Raw genomic sequence first — 25,422 nt, forward strand, 5'->3', positions numbered from 1 at the left:
CCCGTTACACTAAGAATGGGTTTACCGCCTAATATCATGTGTCTTATCAAAGTTGTTTTGTCAGCTAGCCCCTCCCATACAGATGACTTTACCGTATTCGCCAAGCTCCATTTTAATAAGTTTGCATTTTTAAAAAATGGCAATGATTCTTGGGTTATTATGGACTGGGATTGTTGACGTAAATGGAATGATTGCAGGTTTTGATGCTGGTCTTGGTCAGATCTCACACATTGAGATGACTAAAATTAATTTCAAGAATGATCATCGCAATTTAGTGTTGTTCAAGGAGGACATGCTGTTGGTTATTCAGAGTCGTATTTATGATCGCCAGGCTGGTCATCTTACTTATGAGACAGTGGGGTTTAAGGTTTACAAGATGAACTGGAATGAGCGCAAGTGGGAACAAATACAAAGTTTGGGAGAACACTCGTTGTTTATAGGGACCAAATCTTCACTTTGCTGTTGTGCTGCTGATTTTGTTGGTTGTCGTCCAAATTGTATCTATTTCACCTATTTCACCGACTATGTTAATGGGAAAGATGTTGGTATCTATAATTTATCAGACAAGAGCATTGAGCCATTGCCTGGTTATCTGTCAAATTCATATGGTCATTCAGTTTGGGTCGAGCTAACTCCATGATGATATGATATGCTTTTCACACCAAATTTAAGCTTTAGGATAAACGTGAGTTTTTTCATTCTATGATTGTTCTTACTACTGTTTCATTAGGTCCTTCCCATTCTTAGTCTTATTGTGCATTACATTCTGTCTTTCTCAAATGTTATTAGTATATTATTTAATTACCAATTATACTTCTTGAAGTTGATTTTGTTAACCTGTAAGGAAGTTTTTTAGTGGTTCTTAATTTTTACCCAATGATTCTGATCTTTAAACAGAAAAGTATAACATAGTTAAATTATATAACCTAAACTTTGCATTGAAAAGGAGTCTAAACAATGAGTGTGGTTTACTCTTTGGCATGTGAACACTACATATGCCATTAAATATTCCCTTTTCAGTTTCTGCAAAGAAAATTAACCACACCATATATGTGTTAATTTTTCATCAAAATCTCAACCAAAAACTATAAATATAGTATCACATTTTGAAATTACAAGTTGATTTTACCACCCAGAACTGAGGAGAATATACAATATGAGCCAAAAAAGGTGGTACACCACTAAGGAGAATATACAATATGATGTATTCACTCCAGATGTCTATTTCCTTGCCATAACCCCGACGCAGTACCTCAGGAGCAACATAGTAATCACTCACTGCCTACCATATTGAAGTGAAGTATAGTAAACACTATATATGAATTTTCAAGCAATTAACACCAAGAATAATAAAATACTTAATCCTAACTCTTGTACTATGACAACCAACCACATCCATAAGCAATGAACTCCAAGAACTAACAAAAAAATTTATTGAAAAACCAAAGGATATGTTGTTCCATAAGCATAGCACACAGTACCATTTTGATTGTCTTTTAAAGCTTAAGGATGTGATGTTTCATCATTTTCTCACTCAGTAAGCACATAATTGATACCACAAATTTGATGTTCCATAAACTAGCATAAGCGTAGCACACATTTCCGGTTTGCATGTTTAGATTGATTGTAATAAAGTTAGAATTAAACTATTCTATTGTAAGATGAGGTTACTGCTATTTGTGTAACAATAGTTGTTTACAGCTATTTAGTAGTTTCAATTCAACGAAGGTTTTACCATAATTTTGTCAAATTTATTATTGATCCAAATATGACATTAATATCAACTAGAAAAATATCTCCGCAATGCAGCTATTTCCAATCTACGCAAATCAACCTTCTGCATAATATTTTTAATAGTTGAATCGTCAATAAAATATATTTCAAATATATAACATAATAGCAAAATCAATTAGTGAATGAGGAAAAAGGTTCCGCTGATATACCGTCCATCCAAGAGGCATAGAAATGGAATTGTCTTAAAATTTCTAATTACTTTAAATTTTGTAAAATGGAATTGTCTTAAAATTTTATAAAAATTATATTATTTTTTATCGAAAAATAAAGATATTTTTATAGAATAAAATTGTTTTAAAATAATTTATCTATTTATCATTAATTTTGTTCAATTTTAACATTTGGTTAATATTACTCGCTTTTTCCAAAAAGAGAAACTTTCAGTGGATTATATATGCCGTCGTTTTAATGAAATATTGCATTACTCGTACTGCAAGAGTTTGGATTGAAATTTGCATTATATTCTATTTTTTCTTGTAACATTGTATTCTTTGAACTGCAACCAACTACTCCATTCAATATCAATAACATTGTAATAATAATATCATCACTTTATGATTGAGACTTATTTATTTAAATACCTAAAATATTTGGAAAATAAAGATAAACTAAACTAACAAAAACTATTTATGTTGTAGTTCTTAAAGATTTTCATTCATTTAATTATCTATTTCAATGTAATAAATAATTTTAAATTTATGGTGAATATTTTTAAATTTTTTATTTCTGATTTCTTTTATTTAAAAAAAATGTTTTTTATATTCTAAACTTTTTTAAAAAATTCAAAATTATTTTTATTTTTTATTTTCAATTTTTTTTACTCTCAATTGATTTTTTTAATTCTTTTAATGAAAAACTAATTTATATAATTTAACTAGTTTATAAAAGAAAATTGGTTTTGAATCGGTTTTAAACTGAATTTGAATTGTTTAAATTAAATTGTTCAGTTCAGTAACCATATTTTTGAACACCCCTACCAAACCAGTAAATTGATTGTTGTAGTCATGCAAAAACACATGCAAGGTAACTCAACAACAAAAGGAAGAGAATAAAAATTGCTAAGAAAATCAAACTGTATTTACAGTATCAGTCAAGAAACGTAGAATGCAACCATGGCCTGCTCTCTCTGTCAATTTTTCATGAATTCGAAGACATTGGTCACATGTTGGACGATCTCCAGTAGATAAGCCTCTGTATAAATACCTATGGACAGAAAACAGAGGTGGAAATAAGCAAATATCATAGATTATCTACAATAGTAACCAGAAACTATCTACTATATCATCAATCATAGAAATGCTACAGGGTAGGGTAATTTTTGCAAGCATAGAAATGCTGCAGCAAATGGTGTGGAGTTATCAGGTAAGGTTTCGTCTTCGAGGAATTTAAGCATTTCCACTTGGAAGTATTTTCAGTACCAAGGCGAGATAGCACAATTCATGAGAGTCCATTTTTTTAAATGTGTAAGACCATATATGATGAATAAGCAATTAATTTTTTAAGCAACTATTTGAGAACTAAGCATAAATGGGAAGCAATTAAGAATCATGATATTCACAGCCTGGAGAGTTCAACAAACAGTTCACAAAATAAGAATCATGATATTCGCGGCCTGGAGAGTTCAACAAACAGTTCACAAAATACTACTACTACTGAGTCATTTAATCTATAGACAGGAAACTGACTGAGTGAATGATTTAACTGATAGGACTTGAATGAGTGAATAAGTATGGTTTTACCCTATAAGGAGGTTTTGTTTTTGATAATGTGTGAGATCCGTACTGCGAATTGGATGCCTTGGGCAGATTTACTGCTGAGGATGATCGACTCCTCCACACACCCGCTACTGCATTGGGGTAGCAGCCTACAAATACTATATTCCACAAGCAAAGGAGCTAATTTGTCATCAATCAAAGTTCGAGCTAAGAATAAGCCCCCATTTGAAGAATTCACTATATCTAAGGTCACCTCCTTTACAAGTTCCCGTAGCATAACTAAACCTTTTACCGTCACCACTATTGGAAAGATCTATACATGAAGAACATAAAAATGTACCAATGTCATTTCCTTTTTACTGTTCGTCTTCCAGTACACAGAAAGGTATATGAGCCTCTTCACATTGATATTTCCATCCTCCCTTTGCTTCTTCCCTCACACACCTTCAGCTTGGATAGCCTCCCATTTGCATAAAACACAATAGAAAAAAGCTTTCTACTAGCACTTGATGATCCTCCAAAACCTGTCTCTTTTGTTCAAGTGACCCTCTTGTTAGTATTGCAATATCAATGCAGCTCATCATAAATTCAGTTGTCAACTCTCTAGTAAAAACAATGATCTTTAGATCAATTCTCAGGTTGGCTGCTGCATAGAGTTCATCAGATTCTGAGTACCTCAAAGTAATCACAAGAAAGCTAAAGTCTCCCTCTAAAAACCAAGAGCAGCTATGAAAGTAAAAGCTAAGCAATGTCTAAACATTTCTTAAAATATTCATAACACATGATGGCAAACTTGAAGATACTTCAATCACAAGTCTCACTTTCTTCCCGAAGCTTCTAACTACTCACAAAGCCAAGCTTAAACACAAAAATATATTCTCTTGCCCTAACAGAAATAATTCCATTATCAATATTTCCAAAACGCTGGGCTTTTCTGTTGATATGCAATTTCACCATTTGGGCCTTCGCTCCTCAATTGGGTTCTATCATAGGGGGTATGCTAATTTTACTACATTTCACAAGGTGGTTAGTAGGAGGAGAGTGACAAGTGTGATTAAGGAATTAAAGTGAATATAACGAGGTGGAAAGAGACAAAATTCATTTATGTAGAGATCAACACCCTTTTTGAATCTCTCAATTGAGATATGATGAATTTCTATAAGGGCTATTAGAGTCTTGTTTGTTATTGAAGACATACTCTGAGGCTGCTTAGGCCTTTTAAAGTAAAGGTGTGGACGGCTATTTAGACTTCAGATCCATTGAGATCTTTTGCCTAAAATTCCTTTTTTCAGTTAGTTGTTTCTAATTCTTTTCATCACTATCCATTAAGAACAGATGAAACAAAATAATTTGGGAGCTTAAAGCTGCCTCTCAAGTTATGGCTTTGGCTTGGAAATAGACATACAGACAGTCAGACACCGCCTTTTGTGTTACGAGGTACAAAGGCAATTTCATAGCAAGCTGTTTGGAAGCTGCTGGATACAGCCACATAATTTTGAAGTTGTTTTCTTTACTTATTTTAAAGGTTCCAAGAACAAGAAGACTGTAAAATGCTTTAGCTTTATGCAAAAAAATATCTATCAGGTCTAAGTATGAAACCCTAGGTATCAAGAGCCCCCTAAAAAAACAATTCTCAAGGCACTCCGTGTTCGTCCCTCCAAGGACACAGATGCGAGATGCCTAGAAACTCATGAAGCATGGAGACCAGGGGCTTGATATATGGCTTCTTGTGAATAATATTTGTAAGCAAAGTATACCCTCCATCTCATTTCATGATTAAAAGGCTCTTTTAGGCAAACTGAACTTGACAGGAAGTAAACAATCTTCTATATCTTTTCTAAATTCATAACCTATATACAGCATCCTATTCCTATCGAGTGTGAATTAAGTTTCTATCGGTTGAATGCATGGAATCACTAACTATAAACTTGAGATTATCAAAATTATACCATCATATTCCGAGCAAAGAATGAGAATGTATCAAAGTTAAAATAAACATGTAAAAATGAATTGAAACATAATACTGACTTCATTAGGATGTCATAGTATTCAGGATCCAAGGAAGAAAGCATCCCATCGACATCTTTTATAGCCATTATTGCTCTATGCACAACAATCCAATGTGCCGACTGCCAAAAAATATAAAGATACATGAAAAAATACTGCAAATTCAACATATATTTGAAATCTTCAATTGCAACAATACTCACCAAAAAGATTTTTTTTTATTAAAAAAAAAAAAAAACTAGTCTTTACATGTGGAAATCAGCTTAAAAAACACTGAATCAGTTGTAATAACTCAAATCAAGTACAAGCACAAAATGGTAATAAAGTATCAATTTTTGTTCAAAAAATGCAAAAATAGATAAAAAGGGTAAGGGGGAAAAAAGAACCTTGCAACGCTCATCACTAGTCATGGCATAGGTACCTTCAAGAGCAGTTTTAAGAGCTTCGACGGGTTTAAACCTAAAATTGCATAGAAATGAATAATGATTATATATAAAATTTCAGTATTTGATTCGAAGAAAAAGAGGGGATAATGATGTAACTTACTGTTTGAGTAAGCTTTCGATCTTGAGAGTTTTATGTTCAATTCTAGTGATAATCGCTTCGGCATTATCCGCTTCAACGAATCCTTCCGACCCTGCCATTGATCTTCGCTGTTTTGCACAACAAGTTTTTATTAACAACACATTGAAAGTGAATTAATTTATGTTTAGATGACTAATGTAAAAGTGATTATTATAATTTACTTCTTTCGATATTATTCTTTGTATCAAAATTGACTGTAGAAGTACAGTTACAAAAATTATATTCTTAATGTGTATTTTAGCTATATTTCATTTGTATTTTATATAACTATTTAAATTTATGTTATATTATTAAAAAATTTAATATATATATATATATATATATATATATATATATATATATATATATATATATATATATATATATATATATATATATATATATATATATATATATATATTAGAGTTGGGTTCAACTCAGGACTTTTGATTAAACTGAAATAGATCATTTATCATTTCATTTAAATGCTCTTTATTTTTAATTAATTATTAATAAGATTAATTTATATGCATTATCGGTGTAAAAAGTTTTACACGGTCAGTGTATCACAACTACTCATATATACCATAAATATAATTTAACAATTATGATTAAAGGACGGTGTAAATTTACTTTCGATGTATTTCAATTAAATTCATTATTAATTTAAAAAAAATGTTATTTATACATCAAATATATACACTACACCGTTTTCAAATACGTGAATAGTGTATTCATATTATTTTAACTTTTTAATATATTTTTCTCTAAAACTACTTTGATTAATATTAAAATTTGATTAATACAATTCAAAGTTTGGTTAATATATATTCTAAATAAAAAAATTAATGTATATACAACTCAGATTTTGGTTAATATTATGTATAAAGTTGGTTAATATAGTTCATAACTTTGTTAATGAGTACTGTAAAAAAAACTTGGTTAATGAGTTCTCAAACATAAAAATAAAAAATTAAATAGTAAAATAAAGTTGGTTAATAGTGTAAAAAAATTGGTTAATACATTTATAATTTAGTGTCAGAACATGGTTAATAGTATGTATTTTATTGGTTAATAAAATAGTGAAAGTGGTTAATGAATTATAAAAAAAATAGTTGATTAATGACACAACCTATTATTTTAGGACGGAATATCATGGTCACCGTATTTATACGGTGAATAGTATATATGATACTAGTATGTATTAGGTGTAAGAATTGGTGTACTCTAATCATTTAAATAAAATTTTGATTCACATTTAGTTGATTAGAGATAATGATCTCTATATTTTAAATTTAAATAGTTAGTAGTCTCTTGCAATTTTGTATTTGAAATTAGTGATACATTTTTAAAAAATGAAATGTAGTAAGTTTTCGGATAATATTTTTATAGAATTTGAAAAGTAAAATTTATAAGTGGTATGTAACTAAAAATTGATATGTCATAAATTTTCAAGTAAAAAAAATTTAAAAACATCAAGACAGTTTGGACTGAGAAAATGAGGGAAATTTCTTCACCCACCTCCTAATCTTCTTGCTCACCCATGGTGAATTTACAACACTACCCCTTGTTTCGGAAGTTCATTTTCGAAAAGGTACTTTTTTTTGAAAAAAAGGTGTTTTCGGAAATGAACTTCCGAAAACGTGTTTTTTTTAATATAAAATATTGATTTCGGAGATGCATCTCCGAAATAAAGTTACATTTTCAGAAAATGTGGTGTTTCGGAAGTTCATCTCCGAACTCACCCCCCTTGGAGGAATTCGGAAATGCACTTCCGAAAAAAGGTCTGGACATAAGAAAAATAACAAACAAGAACGATTCGCTTTATTTAATCGGATGAAGACGATGGAGGAGACGCTGCAACAGGTTAGAAAGTCCTAATCCTCTAGAAATCCATACCACATTGTAACTTACCAACATAATAAACAACAACAAAAAACTTATGAGCAAACTATACTTACATCATAGTGGTGTAGATCCTTATCAGCCACTCGCAACTGAAAATGATTAGCACGAACTTGAATTTTCCTTCCCAATTTTCCTTCCCAATTTTCCTTCCCAATTTTCCTTCTGAGACGACGGAGCCGACTCTAGAGTAGCCTTCTGTTTAACTTCGGCAGTCAGGCTCTCGATGGAGATCAGAGCCGAACTCAAGGAAGCAACCGGCGCTGCGACAGATGGAACAAACGGCGCTGAAACAGATGGACGAACAACCGGAGCTGCAACAACAGACGGAGGAGAGGTAACCGGGGCCGGAGCATATGACGGAGGAGGTGGATGTCCGGAGGAAGAAGGATTGGAGGTACGTCCACCGCGAGAGCCACAGCCACCACCACCACGGCCTGATCCTGCAGCATTGATGGATGATTGTTGAGAATGTGCAGGAGATGGTTGACTCCGGCGATTTTCGGGATGATTTCCTCCAACGCGGCGAGACATTGTGATGAAAGCAGTAACAAGAGATAGAAAACGTTAAAGCAAAGAAGAAGACTTAGGATCGAAAATGATTTGGGATATTTTGAAAGAAAAATGGGTGAGAAGCTTTTAAATAGGAAAGTGTTTTAGAAGTTAACCGTCTGAGAGTGGTGGGGAGAAGGAAAAGGGAACTTCGAAATTTCAAAAGGTTTTTTATTCTTTTAAATAGGGCGTGGCTGTGGAGCTTCCCAATTTTTGTTACGTAGGCTTTTAAGTAGGAAAGTGTTACCACATTTCTTAGAAGGTAACCGTCTTAGAAGGCTTACGTAGGCACATGTGTCCACATTTCTTACCTGATCAGGAGACGTCATTACAAAAAAATCAAACAAAGGGGTGCGCTGGGAAAGTCAAAGTTCTATGTTTATAATCCAGAAGATGGATAGTGTTCGCGGCGATGAAATCCAAGAATCTACATATTGAAATCAGAACAATCCAAAAACTAAGATGATAAATCCAATACAAAAACACTGTGCGATACAATCCGAAATCAGAACAAAACTAAACAAAACACGTCAAACAAAACAAAAACACGTTATTCTGCCCGACGAGCGTTACAAAATACACATCAAACAAAATAAAAACACGTTATTCTTCCCGACGAGCGAACTCCTCCGAATGAAGATAATTATACCAATCCTCATCCCACTCAGTATCAGAACCATCAGCGTTGATCACGCCTGAAGACTGAGTCTGCACGTCCGAGCCATGGACCCCCAGGGGACGAGAAGCAGAACCAGTCAAAACCTTCTTCTTCTCCTTCACCTCCTTCACCTCCTTCTTTGAAGAACCCTTTCTTCCCTTAGCGCCACTCATTCCTGCGTAAAAATGAAGAAAGAAAGGTCCATGAGACCTCCTTTTATAAAAGAAGAAAGGGACACAAACTTCAAAGAAACAGGCACAATAAACAAAGGCGTTAAAAATAAAGTACTTGCAAATTAAAACGGACACTCCCTACCCTCTCTAGAAGACGCAGTCCTGCGTGCTGGTTGATTGTCTGACATGTTCCTGTAAACAATTGAAATCGATTAATATGCGAGACAAAATAAAAAACAAAAAAATTTGAACTTCTGATACATTTCGGAAGTTTATTTCCGAAAACTGGGATGGAGGTGTTTTCGGAAATGAACTTCCGAAACACCCCTGCGATGGAGTTTTCTGCAACTTCCATGGCAGACCCCTAAACCAAATTTCAAACCAAATCAAAATGCTTCTAAACAACCTAAATACTACTAACAACCTAACCATATATCATTTATGCAATTAAAACCCTAAATAACATGCATTTGAATAATATATCTAAAAATTTCAAAACTTACAAAGTGTTAGGATTGAGGGCTTTTGAATGTTGTTTAGCAGTGTGATTGGAGCCTTGATGCAGCTTTGGAATTCTGTTTGCACAAATTTTCGCCTTTGCCACTTTTTGTTTTGATTTAGGGTAAATGATTGGGGGAGGGGGAGTGTTTTGATAAATCTGCAGAAATCGCAGTATTTCGGAAGTGAACTTCCGAAATAATGTTTTCGGAAATGAACTTCCGAAATAAGTCAATTTTTTCAAAAAAAGACGCTTTCGGAAATGAACTTCCGAAGCAGGGGTATTTTGGAATCTTCGCTGGGGGTGACCCCCATAGGGAGGTGGCTAAAGAAATTTTCAAAATGAGAATCAGTTTAATGAATGAAGTACAATATGATAAACAAAACTACAATGAAGTGTCTTTTATTTTATGTTAATTAATTTAATTAAAGAGATTTAAGGTAGTGCAATGTCACGGTAAATAAATATGTAAGTGTATATTCTTTTTTCTCTTAACTAAATTTTATTTGAAGATGACCATTAAATATAAAGTGTAGAAAAAAGAGAAAAGAAAATATATATAAATAAAATTTAGATAGTTCAAGCATATTTTTAAGAAAGTTTCATGGTGAAGATGACCATTAATTATAACATGATCCTCATTTTTTTTTTTTTTTAAGAATATGAGGATCATGATCCTTATATGTTTTATTGGTAAAATTCAGATAATAACACTATCCTGATTTAATGGGTGAATTGGATTGAATAATTTTAAAGAAGTTTTAATAGATTATTAATGAACTAATAGATTGTTTAGATTCATCCATTAACAATTCAATCCATATCCATCTATTTTGACACCCCTTTATTGAAGACAGTTTGCTGCAACTCTCAATGAACTCTAATGATGAGGTGACTACAATCCATCAAGAAAATTATCCATTTTGAGGTAGTGACTCCAAGACTATGATTGTACTGAAATTGTGAAGGACACTTGAACGAAGAATAGCCAAGGAGCCAACTATAATCAATTCAACCTGGTTCTATTCAATATTCAAAGTTGAGGCAGTGCCAGTTTAGAGTGGTTCCTAATAGGATCAAGGTTCTTCAAAATTCGCTTTCGAGTTTTAAAAATTCTATTCTTGATTAAGAAATTTTGGAGTTGATTAAGAATACTGAACAAGACTTGGATGGGATGTTGAAGAGTCAAAAAGCTAAAACCATGTGGCTCCAACATGGGGATGTGAATATTAAGTTTTTCCACTACAAAGTTATTCAAAGAAAAAGGACCAAATTGTTAATTTTGGAGTTGATTAAGAAATTTTGGAGTTGATTAAGAATACTGAACAAGACTTGGATGGGATGTTGAAGAGTCAAAAAGCTAAAACCATGTGGCTCCAACATGGGGATGTGAATATTAAGTTTTTCCACTACAAAGTTATTCAAAGAAAAAGGACCAAATTGTTTAATGTATAGATGGACATAGAAGTTTAATCATAAACAGTGATATAATGAAGAATTACATTTGCATCGTGTTTTAATAGAACAGTGACAGCCGCTTGTTGAGCATCACCAGCAGCCCAAACCAAAGATGTTTCCGCATCACTCTCTAAGTCAGGATTAATTCCTTTGGACAGCAAATGCCCAAGCAACTCAATATCTCCTGGAACAAAAAGTACAGATTACAACAAAATCAGACAACACATAAGAGAAATAAGGATAACAAACAGAATAGTTTATATTTTACAGAATTGCACAAGAGATATAATGAAATAACTATTTGGATAAACAACTTAATTAAGCACTTATAGCATAAACGTATATCGTACAAGTGCTTATATATAAGTTATTTCTATAACAAAAGATAAAATAAAGTGAAACTTTTTACGTACACTCTATAAGTTTTTCTCATGAGATATCTTGGAAGGATTATTTCTATAACAACAACAACACCAAGTTGTATACCACTAAGTGGGTTCGGCTACATGGATCAAATCACCTAACTATATCATAAAATGTCCTATCAAAAACCATGTTTTTATCCAACTCATGAATGTCGAGATCTTTCTTAATAGTTTCGCTTATAGTTAAACTATGTTCATATAACCTAAAGTTATTTTCATTTTTCATACAATATCCCGGTGAGCTTATCTAAATAATCTAAAAACAACTTATGATATACTATAAATTGTTTTTGTAAGCTCTTCCTAACAGACTCACAAGTGCCTATGCTGGTAGTTAAGCTTAAATCAGTCAATCCAAACCAAACAGGTCCATTGAGCAAGCAAATTGGTTTTATCACAGAACGTAATGAAAAAAGCTAAGAGAAAATCAGGAAAAAAACCTAGCCCAGTAGAATGATGCAACGCCGTAGCTCCTATTGCTAGCAATGGTAGGATCAGCGTCATGGTCAATAAAATACTTACTTAGCAGTAGCAGTGTGTCCTTGCCGTGCAGCATGAATGAGAGCAGTTTCGCCATCATCATCTTTCAATCAATTTGAAGCTTCAAATCCTCTAAAAGGTAGTTAGAAGTCTCAGTCTGTCCTTCAAAAGCAGCAAAGTTAAGTGCTCCACACTAGTTTGCATCTTTGATTGCTTCCAGTCTTCAATAAATCCTTCCCTTCGTCTAACTGTTCCGCAAATTCTAACAAACCAATATACAATTAGATGAAGGAAGAATAAGAAGAATGTGAAGATACAAATAAATTCTTTGATTAATTGATTTACTCTTTAAGAGATCAAGATTTCTAGTATGAGCCACGTTAAGAAAATGTTGAACTTTCTGCCTTACTCGTTATTGAACTCTCTGCACAAGCCAGCCAGCATATATTCCATCCTCCAACAAGGAATGAACTCTTCGAGTCTATATGCTCCTGCCAATACTAAAACTATATTTCTCTAGACCATATTATACGCATTCTTAATGCTCAAAAATGGATATGCTTTCTGATACTAGTTTGCATGCTGCCTGACAGAGTGGATTTCTAATTCTTTTTACTCAGTATCAAGTGCAATATGCAGGGTGAATTGGTAAAGGCTAAAGCAAGTAACGGGCTCAAGGATGCTGTTTCCCGAGAGCAAAAGATCCCTGAGGTGTGTTTGTTTTATCAAACATATATCAGCTTTACCTTTTTCTCAATTGGGCGTGCTTGTTTTATTAAATATGTTACAAACTTACAGCTGTACTATAAAATCTAAATAGCTGCAAAAATATTTTTACATGTTGAAGAAATATGTAAGTCTAATTCAATTATGTGTATTCAATAATAAAACGTATGTAGTACTTCCCAATTTCATTATCTTAAATAAGAAAATACAAATATGAATACAAGAATATTGAACCAAATGAAATAAAAAAAAAATTAGCAGCACAAAAATAAAGTAATGAAGTTTTAACTATCACACTTCACATTTCTTCAACACCTATAGCTTTTCATCAAGGATACCAGGGTGTTCTAGCCAAAAGGCTGATCCAATAATGTCAATATGTTGTACACTGACCTTTCCATAATTTTCGGAAGACTCTCCATTCTCCTGATGGATGAGAGTGTTGTCTACCCTATCCCAAAAAACTGAGGATCCTTGTCGGAACATCACTGGCAATTTATTATAGTCAATAGCCAATTCCTCAATTTTCTTTTGCAGCTGAGCACCCTTTAGACTACGCTGAGCTTCCCTTTTGCTTTTTCCTGATGCAACAAGCTTCCAGAAACAAGTGTTATATTGATTGTTTATGTGACAATCCACTTGCCTCCACGAAAGATAGTCCCGTAAAATCTCAGCAGATGGATAGCACACTGCTCGTGCATCGAAAGAAGGAGGGTAGTTCAACTCACTTTGAGGGAAGAAATCTTTCCATCGCATCACGTAAGTGGATGTGAAGAAAGACACAATGGCTGATATGATTTTACTACCTCTCCTTTCATAAAGAACAGTGGATTTCTTAAGAATGAAACTATACTCATCACTAACCCCATATGCAAAGACTACATCCGGCCTAAATTCTTCTAAGACGGCCACCGCACATGAATTCATCAAGTTAAGAGCTCTATCATCATTTGGCTTTGCAAAATCATGTATTTCAGAAAATCTGTGGAAATGGCATCCATCTATCCGAACTACAATCCATGTAGATGGCATCAACTTGCTATCAAACTCAAAGGACCTCACATATTCCGGTTTCACATTGTTAATCTCCTCCACAAAAACACCAAGCTCCTTCAAAAGAATAGAATGTTCATTCCAAAATCGCGTGCTTGCTATTTTCTTGGAATGCACTATGATTATCTCTCTCCTTTGTCTTTTAACTGGAGCACCCGTTTCTGTGTACTTCACCACAGCCCCTACCACTGTCTTTAAAATACAAGAACCTTGTCGAAATATTGGATCCAGTGTATTGTAATTGACATTGAACTCATCAAATAAAATATCATTTAAGTCACGTTTCTTAGCTCCATCGATGAACTCTTGTGCTTCCCTCTCATTCATCCCACATTCCACAAGTCGCCAAAAGCATTGATCATATTGATTTTTCAAATGACAGATATTCTGCCTCCATAAAAGATAAGCTTGAAGGGCGTCTATGGATGCACAAGCTACAATTTTCCCATGGAAGGAAGGAGGAGAACGCAGTTCCTTCTGTGGGAAGAATTCACGCCATTTTCTCACAAAGACGGATGAGAAAAAAGAAGAAATAATCGATAACACCTTGCTACCTCGCCGTTCATAGAACTTGGTGCTCTTTTTGAAAACAAAGGTATACTCATTACTAAACCCATATGCAAGGACTACATCTGCAAACTCTTCAAGCACCGCAACAGCACAAGAGTTCATCAAATTCAAGGCATTTACATCATAAGGCTTGGAAAGTTTACAAGCATTGATTGAAACAAGGATAAAATTCGGAAACATGACCTCATCCTCAAGCTCAAAACACTTGACATACTCATATTTGCTGTTTGCCATGTTTCACATGAAAATTTGTACATATGTTCTCTTTCTTCTCACAAGAAAACTATCAAACAGTTGGTGGGTTTGACTTTGTGCAAGGAAGCAATACAAGTATTCAAAAATAATAAAGTTCCTGCATCAGTTCATTTACAACATAAACTTCAATACAATCAACTCATTCAATTCAACTGAATAACATTCAAAAAACGTAACTTGTTGTTAAAAACTACAAAATTTCATCAAAAAAAAAAAAAAGTCTTGCGATATCTAAAGTGAGAAACGAATACCTCTGAGTGAAGATTAGAGCAGTTGTTGTTAGCCCTTTGATTAAAGCAGAGAGGAATAATTTGATATGAATAATCGATTAAGAGAGAAAGAAAATTGACCTGAGAGTGTGTCGAAAGCATCGGGAGCCATGGCGGGAAGAAGAAAAAGAATTTTCTCTGCAATGCAAATGCAAAACCCTGTTTTTGAGAATTATTGGGGTTTTATTTCAGTCAAGTATCACATCGTGAAATTAAGTAATTTCTATATGATATATTTTTTTTACACGTGGAAAAGAAAAAAGGAAATAAAAGAGAAATGATATAGAAAATAAAAGAGAAATAATATAGAAAATAAAATCCTATCAGTTAGCGGACTTGGATCCTCTTCTTTAATTTATTCTCTCCAACTATCTTCTTCACATTTATCTCTCTATCTCTCTAATATTTCATTTCTCTTCTCTTTTTATCATTTTTCTTAATACCACTAATTTAATTACACTTGCTTTTGATGAAGGAGAGAAAAGGATGGAAGGAGAGGATCCATGGTGATCAGTTAGCACAATAGACATCTTCTTCCATCCTTCATTCTCCTTCAATTAAAACATGTGCAATATAATGTTGAAAACTAATAAAGAGAGAGGGGGAAAGTGTTAGAGAGAGATAGAGATGAAATTGTGAAGAAGATAATTGGAAAGGAAAAATTAAAGGAGAAAATCCAAACCCGTAAGTTAGGGTAATGATAATTTTATAAGAAGGTTTCCTAAAGATATGTATAACATATTATTATCAACATGAACATATAACATATTTTGTTGAGATGTAAAATATTAACGTATTTTATATTTTGAGATAAGTTTGATAGTTGAAGTTAGAATAACACGTTAGATTTTTTATGTCAAGTTTCTAGGTCATAGGGAAATCATCATATGCGTCATCAGTTCAACATGAAAAGATGTTTGAATAATCAATACTATTTACAAAACTATGAAGACAAGCATCAACATTTAAAATTATATAACTACTTTTGTGTGCATTCTAATGAGACAAATTAATATTAGTGACATCAATATTCAGCATTTCGAATCTTCCACAAAAATTCGAGATACTAGAATTACCGACACTAATACCATCAACATTCAAAATCATATTATTATGTTCTCATTGAATGAGAGAAAATTATGCTTGAGAAAAAATATTTAGCTAAAATAACATATTAGTATAATTTCTCCATTATGAAAACAACTAAAATAAATATTTATTTAATAATAAATAAATTAAATAATCATGATTGATTGTGGGTGATTTTTTTTGTCTCTCTACTTAGACTTCATTTGGCAAGTCATATTTTGAGTTTATAAGCACGTACGATAATAAAAAACGTATTTGACATCCATTTCATTACGAGCTTCTGCCTTATTTTGATAACTTATCGCTTATTTTTAGACGTTATTTTAAATAGCATTTTACCTTATAACTTATTTTTTAGACGCTATTTTAAATAGTGTTTTACCTTATAGCTTATTACTTATAATTTTTCCTTCCATTAATAACCTTAAAAAATTTAATTATTTTAAATGTGCATTTAATTATTAATTAAGAAATGTCTTTTTATCTTATTTTACATTTATCAAATAGTTAAACTGTTAATTTTTATCAAACACTTTAATTATCTATCAGTTATCGATCATCATCCATTAGCTATAAGTTATAAACTGTCATCCATTAACCATAAACTATAAGTTAATTTATCACTCAACCGTTAATTTTACCAAACAAAATCTTATAAAATATTTTTTAATATTTCACACGACTTATAAAAAATATAATTAATTGTATATGATAAAAAGAAATTATGTATGAATTTACAATAATGTCTTTCATTTACTATGTATAAAAACATGTAAAAAATTTTAAGAAATATTAATAAATGATATAAAATATATTAAGAAAAATATCATTGCAGTACCATTTGGTTTAAAGTGATTTGTAATTTAAGGTAGAGAAAATAATTTGTAAAAAACAACTATTTATACTTTTTCTCTAACATATCATACAAATATAATTATAAAAGTTACCGCAAATTATAATTTTATTAATTTAAAATTTAAAATATCATACAAATATTAAAATTTTAATTAATATTTATTTTTATAGAGTAATATATTATTATTTTTAATTATTTATTAATTTAAAATATAAAATATCATACTAATTGAAGTTTTAATTATTTCTATACTTTAATTAATGTTTACATTTATTTAATAAAATATTATATTTTTAATTATGACTAATATTGAAACTTCTTATATTAAAAAATCATTAAAATTACTCATTATATATAATTGACACTTAAATTTAAGTTTCATTATATATACAATTGACACTCAAATTTAAGTTACATTATATAATCTCGGCTTTGCCGATTCAGATCCCTGTTACCTCATCAAAACTCCATCAACAATTACAATTTTGATTCTAGTATGAACATTTATGAATGGACAAATTATTATTTGTTGAATTTTACTTCAAATTGTTTTTATTTTATTTAAAATTATTTTTATTTTATTTAAAATGATAGTTTGTGGGTGAGATGGGTGCATAGTTATTACATAAAAAAAAAAAAAACAAGTCATGAATGTGAAGGTTGGCACGACTTGCTCATGGATTCTCAAAATTATTCTCAATCAGAAGCAAGTGGTGGAAGAATTACAGATTTAGAAAGAAGCTATGGATACTGGGAAATTCTGCAAAAGGGAATTCTATTATGGACTCCTTAATAATACTCAACTTGTTCCATGGAGAAGGCTTATGTTTGATAACGAAGCGAGGCCTCGAGCGATGTTCATAACGTGGATGGCTTGCCATGGTCGTTTGGCAACCAAGCGATGTTCATAACGTGGATGGCTTGCCATGGTCGTTTGGCAACCAAAGATAGGCTGATGCGGTTTGGAATTTTGGACAATGATGAATGCATTCTTTGTGCAGGTACTGAGAACCTACGACACCTGATGTTACTATGCAGGGATATTCACAACATTTGGCAAAAAGTGCTGTCGTGGGTGAAAATTGAACATGTTCCACAAGGCTGGCAGCAGGAATTGGATTGGATGATGCATAAAAGTAAAAATAAGGGCTGGAACACTAAACTCCTGAATACTGCGTTTACTAAAACAATTTATCATTGCTGGATGTATCGTAATGAGAAAGTTTATAGCAAGGGTGGAACCCATACGAATAGATACAAGAAAGTTTATAGTGATATTGTTGATAACATAATACAAAGAATGTGGAGGAACCCTAAGTTTAGAGGAAAGATAGCCCCTTTCCTTTTATGAGTGAGGTTCTGTTTTGTGTTTGTTAGCTGGACCCTTTGGGACGCTTTGTACATAATTGTTTCACTTTTCACTTTGTACATAACTGTTTTTGGAAATATATATAATTTCTTATTCTTCCAAAAAAAGATCGCTTTGTACATAACTGTTTTTGGAAATATATATAATTTCTTATTCTTTCAAAAAAAAAAGGTAGCTCTGTACATAACTGTTTTTGGAAATATATATAATTTCTTATTCTTAAAAAAAAAAAAAATATGAGTGTTATAAATTTTTTTTTTTTTTTGGTTTATAACCACCGGTTTAGTCCGGTTCGGGGGAACAGCTCTGGTATCAAGTGGGTCAAGCCCCCTCCCGATCGCAGTTGCGGGGGATCAAACCGTGGTTCTCCCTACCAAGTCCAGCGCCAATCACCACTGGACCAACTAACGATTGGTGAGTGTTATAAAATTTTAAGAATAAAAAGATGCAATACATCAATTAAATGGCACATCAATTAAATGGTTGCCGATTCCGAATAATGTCTTATGGAATAACAAAAGCTGACTATTCAAATAAATTTACAAAGTAATCTGATATGAAACCAGATATAAATTATAATGACCTTAACCTTAAAAACACACAATGCGCCAATGCCACAGTTTTCAAACATGTTAAATAAGAAAAAACCTTTCTAGTTAGTATAATGTTCTAACACAATAAATTACTAGTAAACTGTACCCGTAAAACTGCAACTCAAAATAAAATACAAAAATGAACAAGGTTTAATCGCAGCATCACCCCCAACGTTTTAATCTCTTGCAAAGGGCCGACTACGACTTATTTTCAGCTGTGCCATGAAATTTCCTTCCAGCTTCAACAGCTTCCCTGTAAAAGATGAATACATAATTAGATACATACAAACTAATGACTTTAAATTAATGAATTGATTAACACTTTGTGTGTGTTGGTAGTAGGCAATGATGAATCACATTATCTAAAGATTTGATCAACTCAATTTGTGATGACTTTGTTCGAAAATATGAACTTAAGACCTTAAAGTAGAAAGAAAGTGATGAAGATACTTAATTGAAAAATGGAATTCGCTCAATAAACTATTAGAGGACCTAAATCATAAATTAACAAAAGCAAAATAACTAAAAACTGGAATTAAGTCTACATAAAACAATGTGAATAGAAGACCTGAATGCGCTTATAAGCTCCCTGTTCTCCGGATCAATTGTTACTCCTTCGTAAAATGCATTTGCAGCTTCTTCAAATTTCTGCAACAAGGATAGCAAAGTAAAGTTAAGCATCGCCAATCACGTGTTATGAAGCTAATGTCAAAGGGGAAAAGTTTGGGGACAACATGCCTGCAACAAACGCCAGGCTGCACCTTCCCTATAACAAGCTTTTGACCAATCTGGTCTTAATGCTCTACAGGCCTTTGCATCAGCTAAAGCTTGCTCGGCTTGACCTAATCTCATCCAACATAGACTTCTATTTGATAGCAATGTAGCATCCCCGGGGTTTAGATCAAGCGCCTGTCAAAATACATTCAAAAGGAAAATAATAGAATACTTCATAAACTATTTAGAATGAAGATAAATGCAGTCAATTTTTTAAAAATAGACAAGATAAATATGTGGATATCGAGTGGATGCTGCAAGGAAACATCATTGAGACATATAACTAACACGGTGAATGGTGCATGAAAAGTATTTCACAAACAAATTTTACTGAACGGGACTAAGTTCAAGAGTTAAATGAGAGATCAAGATTTTTACTTGTGTATAGGAATCTATAGCCGTATAATGGTCATTCCTTTTAAAAGCCTCATCCCCTCTTGCTTTTGATTCTGCTGCTCTCTTTTTGGCTTCTGGTGAAACCTATAGATAAATTTACACACAATTATAATAGAAACCAATGTAAAAGCTGATACACATTAATTAAGAAAACAAAAGAGTGATACTGGAGAAACAGAATCCTAAGAAGAAAGGACCTACTAAAACCTCTTTTTAAAAAGCCAAAAACTTGGGGGAAACAACACAGGTGATGCATAATCTCTGAAGCAATACAGAATTTAGAAACGAGAGAGAATGACGAAAACAGACAATCCTTTCGATTGAATACACATAATTGAATTAGACTTACATATTTCTTCAACATATACAATATTTTGGCAGCTAATTACATTTGATAGTACAGCTGTAAGTATGTAATATAACTAATAAAACAAATACACCTAATTGAGAAAAAGGTACAGTTGTTATATGTTTAATAAAACAAACACACCTCAGGGATATTTTGCTCTCGGGAAACAGCATCCTTGAGCCCGTTACTTTCTTTACCATTTACTAATTCACCCTGCATATTGCACTTAATACTCAATAAAAAGAACAAGAAATCTACTTTGTCAGACAACATACAAACAAGTATCAAAAACTACTAGGTATCCATTTTTGAGCAGAGGATATTAGACTTCCCTCTTATTTGTAACAAAATAAATGTAGAACATGATTACTTTTTGATAACCTATGGATCTACAAGGTATATACTTTGTATATTAAAATAACGCACCGAATACACCTTAACTAAAAGTAAGCATAATTATCTCATGTTCTTGCAGCAATCATATGCCTTAGCTCAGTCGAGCTGGACATAGAAACAAATTAGGAATTTCAGTACCTGCTGCTTTTTACTTTCTGATTGCATATACTCGAGTATCCCATCAATAGTCCAAAAAGGAACAGTGTCAATTTTGGATGTAACGGGGAAGAATATTTCAACTGCTTCACGATTACCCCTTGCAGCTGCAACCTGTATTGGCTTGACACCATCCTGTGATCCAGACAGATATAAAACTTAGTTCCAAATATTAATGGAAGGTAGATTGTTTACCATAGCCAAATGTATTGCATGATAAGAAAAGGGACATCAATGATACTGAAAAATTGGAAAGATCTTGGAAACACAAATACAAGAAACTTGAGTTTTGATCCTGTATTCTTAGGTATATTGGCTTCTTATATAAGTGTATTCTCAGTATTGCTTGGTAGCCATTAATTTCTATAAGGTTATGAGCCAAACAATGAAGTTAGGAAATAAAATCTGTCTCACCTCATCAGCGATATTAGGATCAGCTCCAGCTTTCAATAAGGAATTTATGAGTTCTAGACTCCCATTATCAGATGCAATGTGCAAAGGAGTTGCTCCACCAGCACTAACATTTACTTTAGCACCTGCCTGTATACAATCAGATCCAACTGTAAGACTAGAGATGGAGTTGGACTTGAAAAACATAGAGGAAGAAATCAAAAAAGCAATATACAAATTCATAATGTACGTCATTTATCCCACCATATCCATGGATAAATTACCTGCACTATTCAAGCTAGAGTATCATTATAACTCTACACCATATATTCAGTGTTTAATTATTTGTTCCATGTTTGACATATTTAAATCATACAAACAAACAACAACTAAGCCTTATCCCACTAGGTGGGATCAGCTACATAGATCAACTTTCGCCGTAACGTTCTATTAAAGACCATGTTTCTATCCAAATCATAAATCTCGAGATCTTTCTTAATAACTTCTCTTATAGTCTTTCTAGGTCCTCCCTTCCTCAAATTGTTTGCCTTCTCTCCATTTCGTCTACTCCGAATTTCAATAAGGCCTTACAACTAGACCACTTAATATCTTTTTATTTCACATATCAAAATCATAAACATGATAAATTGTTTGGCAAGCCAAGAATTTCAGGGTTGACAAATTGAACAAGATGCATAACCTGTATTAACAGCTCCAAGCATTCTAACGAACCAGCTGCCACAGATGAAAGGAGTGGGGTAATGCCATCATCGGTTTCAGCATTAGGCTGCAAAACAACATCACGAAAATGAAAGGGTAAATATTATATTTGTAATGCTATTACAATAGTGCTATTCTTTAAAATATCTCGTAAAACTAAAATTGAAAACCTCATATGAACAGGTATACTTATGAAAGAGCATTTGTTCAACCGTTACCATGTAGTAAGTATATTAGTATAAAAAAACAAAAATGCAAACCGGTGGAGAAACATTTTCTGAAGTGCCAAATAAACAAGCTCTAAAACATTTTTTCATTAGAATGTCATGCGTCAAGCAAGAAGAATAAATTAATCAATCCTTGTAAACTATTCAACCAAATGAATATCAACATCAACAGGGCGTATAAATATAAAAGCTTATGTAGCTTGCTCTTATCAATTTGAACAATAAAATTATCTTGTGAAAGTCAGAAACGTTGCTGAAACTAGAGCATATTGATTATTGAAACGTGGTAGAGGAAGAGGACTATTTCTTCATTGACCACTTAAAAGACAATAAAAAGAAAGCAATTTTAGTAAGAAACAGAAAAGAATATGATAAGTGCTAACACCAATTGATGCTCTGCATTTCTAATCAAATGGATATAATTTTCCAATTACTCGGAAATAAAATCAAACTTCTGAAGGAAAAGAAGTCAAATGTACTTCATAGCATCATCAAAAAGTAAATATGAAAAAATGGCACGAAGAATTACATTTGCACCGTGTTTTAATAGAGCAGTAACAGCAGCTTGTTGAGCATGACCCGCAGCCCAAACCAAAGGTGTTCCCGCATCACTTTCTAAATCGGTATTAATTCCTTTGGACAGCAAATGCTCAAGCAACTCAATATCTCCTGGAACAAAACACACACGTTACAACCAAATCAGAAAACACATAACAAGAGATTTAAGGATAACAAAGTTAACAACAAAATACTTTATTTTTGACATAAGTGCACAAGAGATATAATGAAATAGCTATTTGGATAAACAACTTAATTAGGTAGCATTTACATATATCGTACAAGTGCTTCTGCATAAGTTATTTCTATAAAAACAAAAAAATAAAGTGAAAGTTTTTTTGACAAGCTATAAGTTTTTCTCATGAGCTATCTACGGAAGGCTTATATGCCTCTTTTGGATAAAACAGTTCTATTGAGCACTTACAGCATAAGGGCTTGTGCATAAATTATTTCTATATTAACAACATGCAAGCCTTATTTCTATGGATCAAACTACGCCATAATGTTATATAAAAAATCATGGTTCTATCCAATTGATCAATCTCGGGATCTTTCTTAATAGTCCTCTTATAGTCAAACTTTTTTCATATAACCTAAAGTTGTTTTCATACGATGCAATATCCTAGAGAGCTTGTTTAAATAATCTGAAAACAACTTATGATATACAATAAATTGTTTTTTTAAGCTCTTCCAAACAGTCTCAATAGTGCCTATGTTGGTAGTTAACCTCAAATAAATAAATCCAAACAGGTCATTGAGCATGCAAAACTAATTTATCAAAGAACAATATATAAGTTTTTCTCATGAACGATCTTGCAAAGCTTATATGCCCCTTTTGTATAAACAATTTAATTGAGCGCTCTCGCATAAGTGCTTGTGCATAAATTATTTCTATAACAACGGGTCGGTTGCCTGGATCAAACTATGTCACAAATAGTACATCAATCCAACCCATTGATTTTGAGATCTTTCTTAATAATTTCTTTTATGGTCAAACTGTTTTCATATGACCTAAAGTTGTTTTCATACGATGCGATATCCTGGAGAGCTTATTTAAATAATCTAAAAACAACTTATGATATACAATAAATTGTTTTTTAACCTCTTCCAAACAGTCTTACAAGTGCCTATGTTGGTAGTTAACCTCAAATAAGTCAATCCAAACAGGTCATTGAGCATGCAAAACTAATTAATCACATAACGAAAAAAGCTAAGAAAAAGTCAGGAAAAAACCTATTCCAGCAGAATGATGCAACGCGGTAGCTCCCAAATTACTAGCAATAGTAGGATCAGCACCATGGTCAATAAGATACTTAGCAGTGGCAGTATGTCCCTGGCGTGCAGCATGAATGAGAGCAGTTTCTCCATCATCATCTTTCGCATCAATCGGAAGCTTCAAATCCTCTAAAAGATAGTTACAAATCTCAGTCTGTCCTTCAAGAGCAGCAAAGTGAAGTGCTCCACGCTTGTTCGCATCCTTAATTGCTTCCACAGTTTTCGATAAATCCTTCCCTTCATCTAACTGTTCGGCAAATTCTAACAAACCAATACAGAATTAGATGGATGAAGAATAACAAGAATAAGGTTATTGATGAATTGACTTACTCTTTAGGAGATCGAGATTTCCGGTACGAGCAGCGTTGAGAAAGTGTTGAACTTTCTGTCTTACTGGTTAGAGAATAAAGAGAGAAAACGGTTAAGGGAGAAAAGCGAGAGAATGGAGGTTGAATAATGGATTAAGAGAGAAAGAAAATTGACCTGAAAGTGCGTCGGAAGCATCGGGAGCCATGGCAGGAAGAAGGGTTTTGTGTGCAATGCAAATTCAAAACCCTGCTATGAGAATTATGGGGTTTTATATATATAAAATAAAATATAAAATACATCAAATCAAATGAGAATATATAAGTTATTTTAGTATTGGATTTATATCTAATGGTTGAGATTAAAATATATTTTTAAAATTTGATTAATGATTCTCTATTTTCTTAATGACGCGTGATTGAGTGAAAATAACAATTTAATTTTAACATTTCTTTTCTAAATCTCATGACTCGGGAGTGCATCAAATTTTAAAAAATTCGACAGACTAATATTGAGCAATTATTTAAAAAAACGCAAGTTAATATTATAGCATTCTTGTTTTGAAACTGAATAAAATAATAGAAGAGATAAATATAATAAGAGATTTTATTCTATTATTTTCATTCTGAGTGTATAATTCAAGTATAATATGTGTCATATTTATAGGACATATGTAATAAATTAAAGGGTTAAATATATTTTTTGTCCCTCTAAATATAGTAGATTTTATTTTTAAGTTCCTCTAAACATTTCTTTCAAAGAATGATCCCTGCATTCCATCCATACTATTGGTCTCTGACGTTAAATTGAACTAACGGCCGCTGACATGGCAGCATACGTGTCATTTAAATTCAAATAATTATTT

General features: G+C 32.4%; 4 protein-coding genes across 5 annotated transcripts; 1 reads left to right on the plus strand and 3 right to left on the minus strand.

Moving 5' to 3' along the window:
• Positions 1 to 136: 136 nt before the first annotated feature.
• On the plus strand, positions 137 to 640 carry LOC131615058 (F-box protein At2g26160-like). Its single transcript, XM_058886573.1, has one exon. It carries the CDS (start codon positions 137 to 139, stop codon positions 638 to 640), a length of 504 nt encoding a protein of 167 aa, XP_058742556.1.
• LOC131610669 (actin-related protein 2/3 complex subunit 5A) lies at positions 171 to 6,220 on the minus strand. The gene is made up of 4 exons (XM_058882673.1): positions 6,063 to 6,220; positions 5,903 to 5,975; positions 5,538 to 5,638; positions 171 to 2,997 (listed from the first exon to the last, which is right to left on the minus strand). The coding sequence occupies exons 1-4, from the start codon at positions 6,158 to 6,160 to the stop codon at positions 2,862 to 2,864; spliced, it is 408 nt and encodes a 135-aa protein (XP_058738656.1). The 5' UTR covers positions 6,161 to 6,220; the 3' UTR covers positions 171 to 2,861.
• A 5,006-nt stretch (positions 6,221 to 11,226) lies between these two features.
• On the minus strand, positions 11,227 to 15,306 carry LOC131610670 (tRNA(His) guanylyltransferase 2-like). 2 transcript variants are annotated; one of them, XM_058882675.1, is made up of 2 exons: positions 15,185 to 15,306; positions 11,227 to 14,931 (listed from the first exon to the last, which is right to left on the minus strand). In XM_058882675.1, exon 2 carries the CDS (start codon positions 14,811 to 14,813, stop codon positions 13,272 to 13,274), a length of 1,542 nt encoding a protein of 513 aa, XP_058738658.1. In that variant the 5' UTR covers positions 14,814 to 14,931; positions 15,185 to 15,306; the 3' UTR covers positions 11,227 to 13,271. The 2 variants fall into 2 exon arrangements, with proteins under 2 accessions (XP_058738658.1, XP_058738657.1); XM_058882674.1 differs by having other exon boundaries at positions 15,086 to 15,258.
• A 3,663-nt stretch (positions 15,307 to 18,969) lies between these two features.
• Positions 18,970 to 24,830, minus strand: LOC131610671 (uncharacterized). Its single transcript, XM_058882676.1, has 12 exons — positions 24,735 to 24,830; positions 24,582 to 24,644; positions 24,210 to 24,512; positions 22,948 to 23,087; positions 22,172 to 22,258; positions 21,496 to 21,621; positions 21,064 to 21,216; positions 20,671 to 20,742; positions 20,163 to 20,264; positions 19,749 to 19,919; positions 19,579 to 19,658; positions 18,970 to 19,263 (listed from the first exon to the last, which is right to left on the minus strand). Exons 1-12 carry the CDS (start codon positions 24,763 to 24,765, stop codon positions 19,209 to 19,211), a joined length of 1,383 nt encoding a protein of 460 aa, XP_058738659.1. The 5' UTR covers positions 24,766 to 24,830; the 3' UTR covers positions 18,970 to 19,208.
• Positions 24,831 to 25,422: the final 592 nt, after the last annotated feature.

This window comes from Vicia villosa, linkage group LG6 (assembly GCF_029867415.1).
Source record: "Vicia villosa cultivar HV-30 ecotype Madison, WI linkage group LG6, Vvil1.0, whole genome shotgun sequence".
Lineage (NCBI taxonomy): Eukaryota > Viridiplantae > Streptophyta > Magnoliopsida > Fabales > Fabaceae > Vicia > Vicia villosa.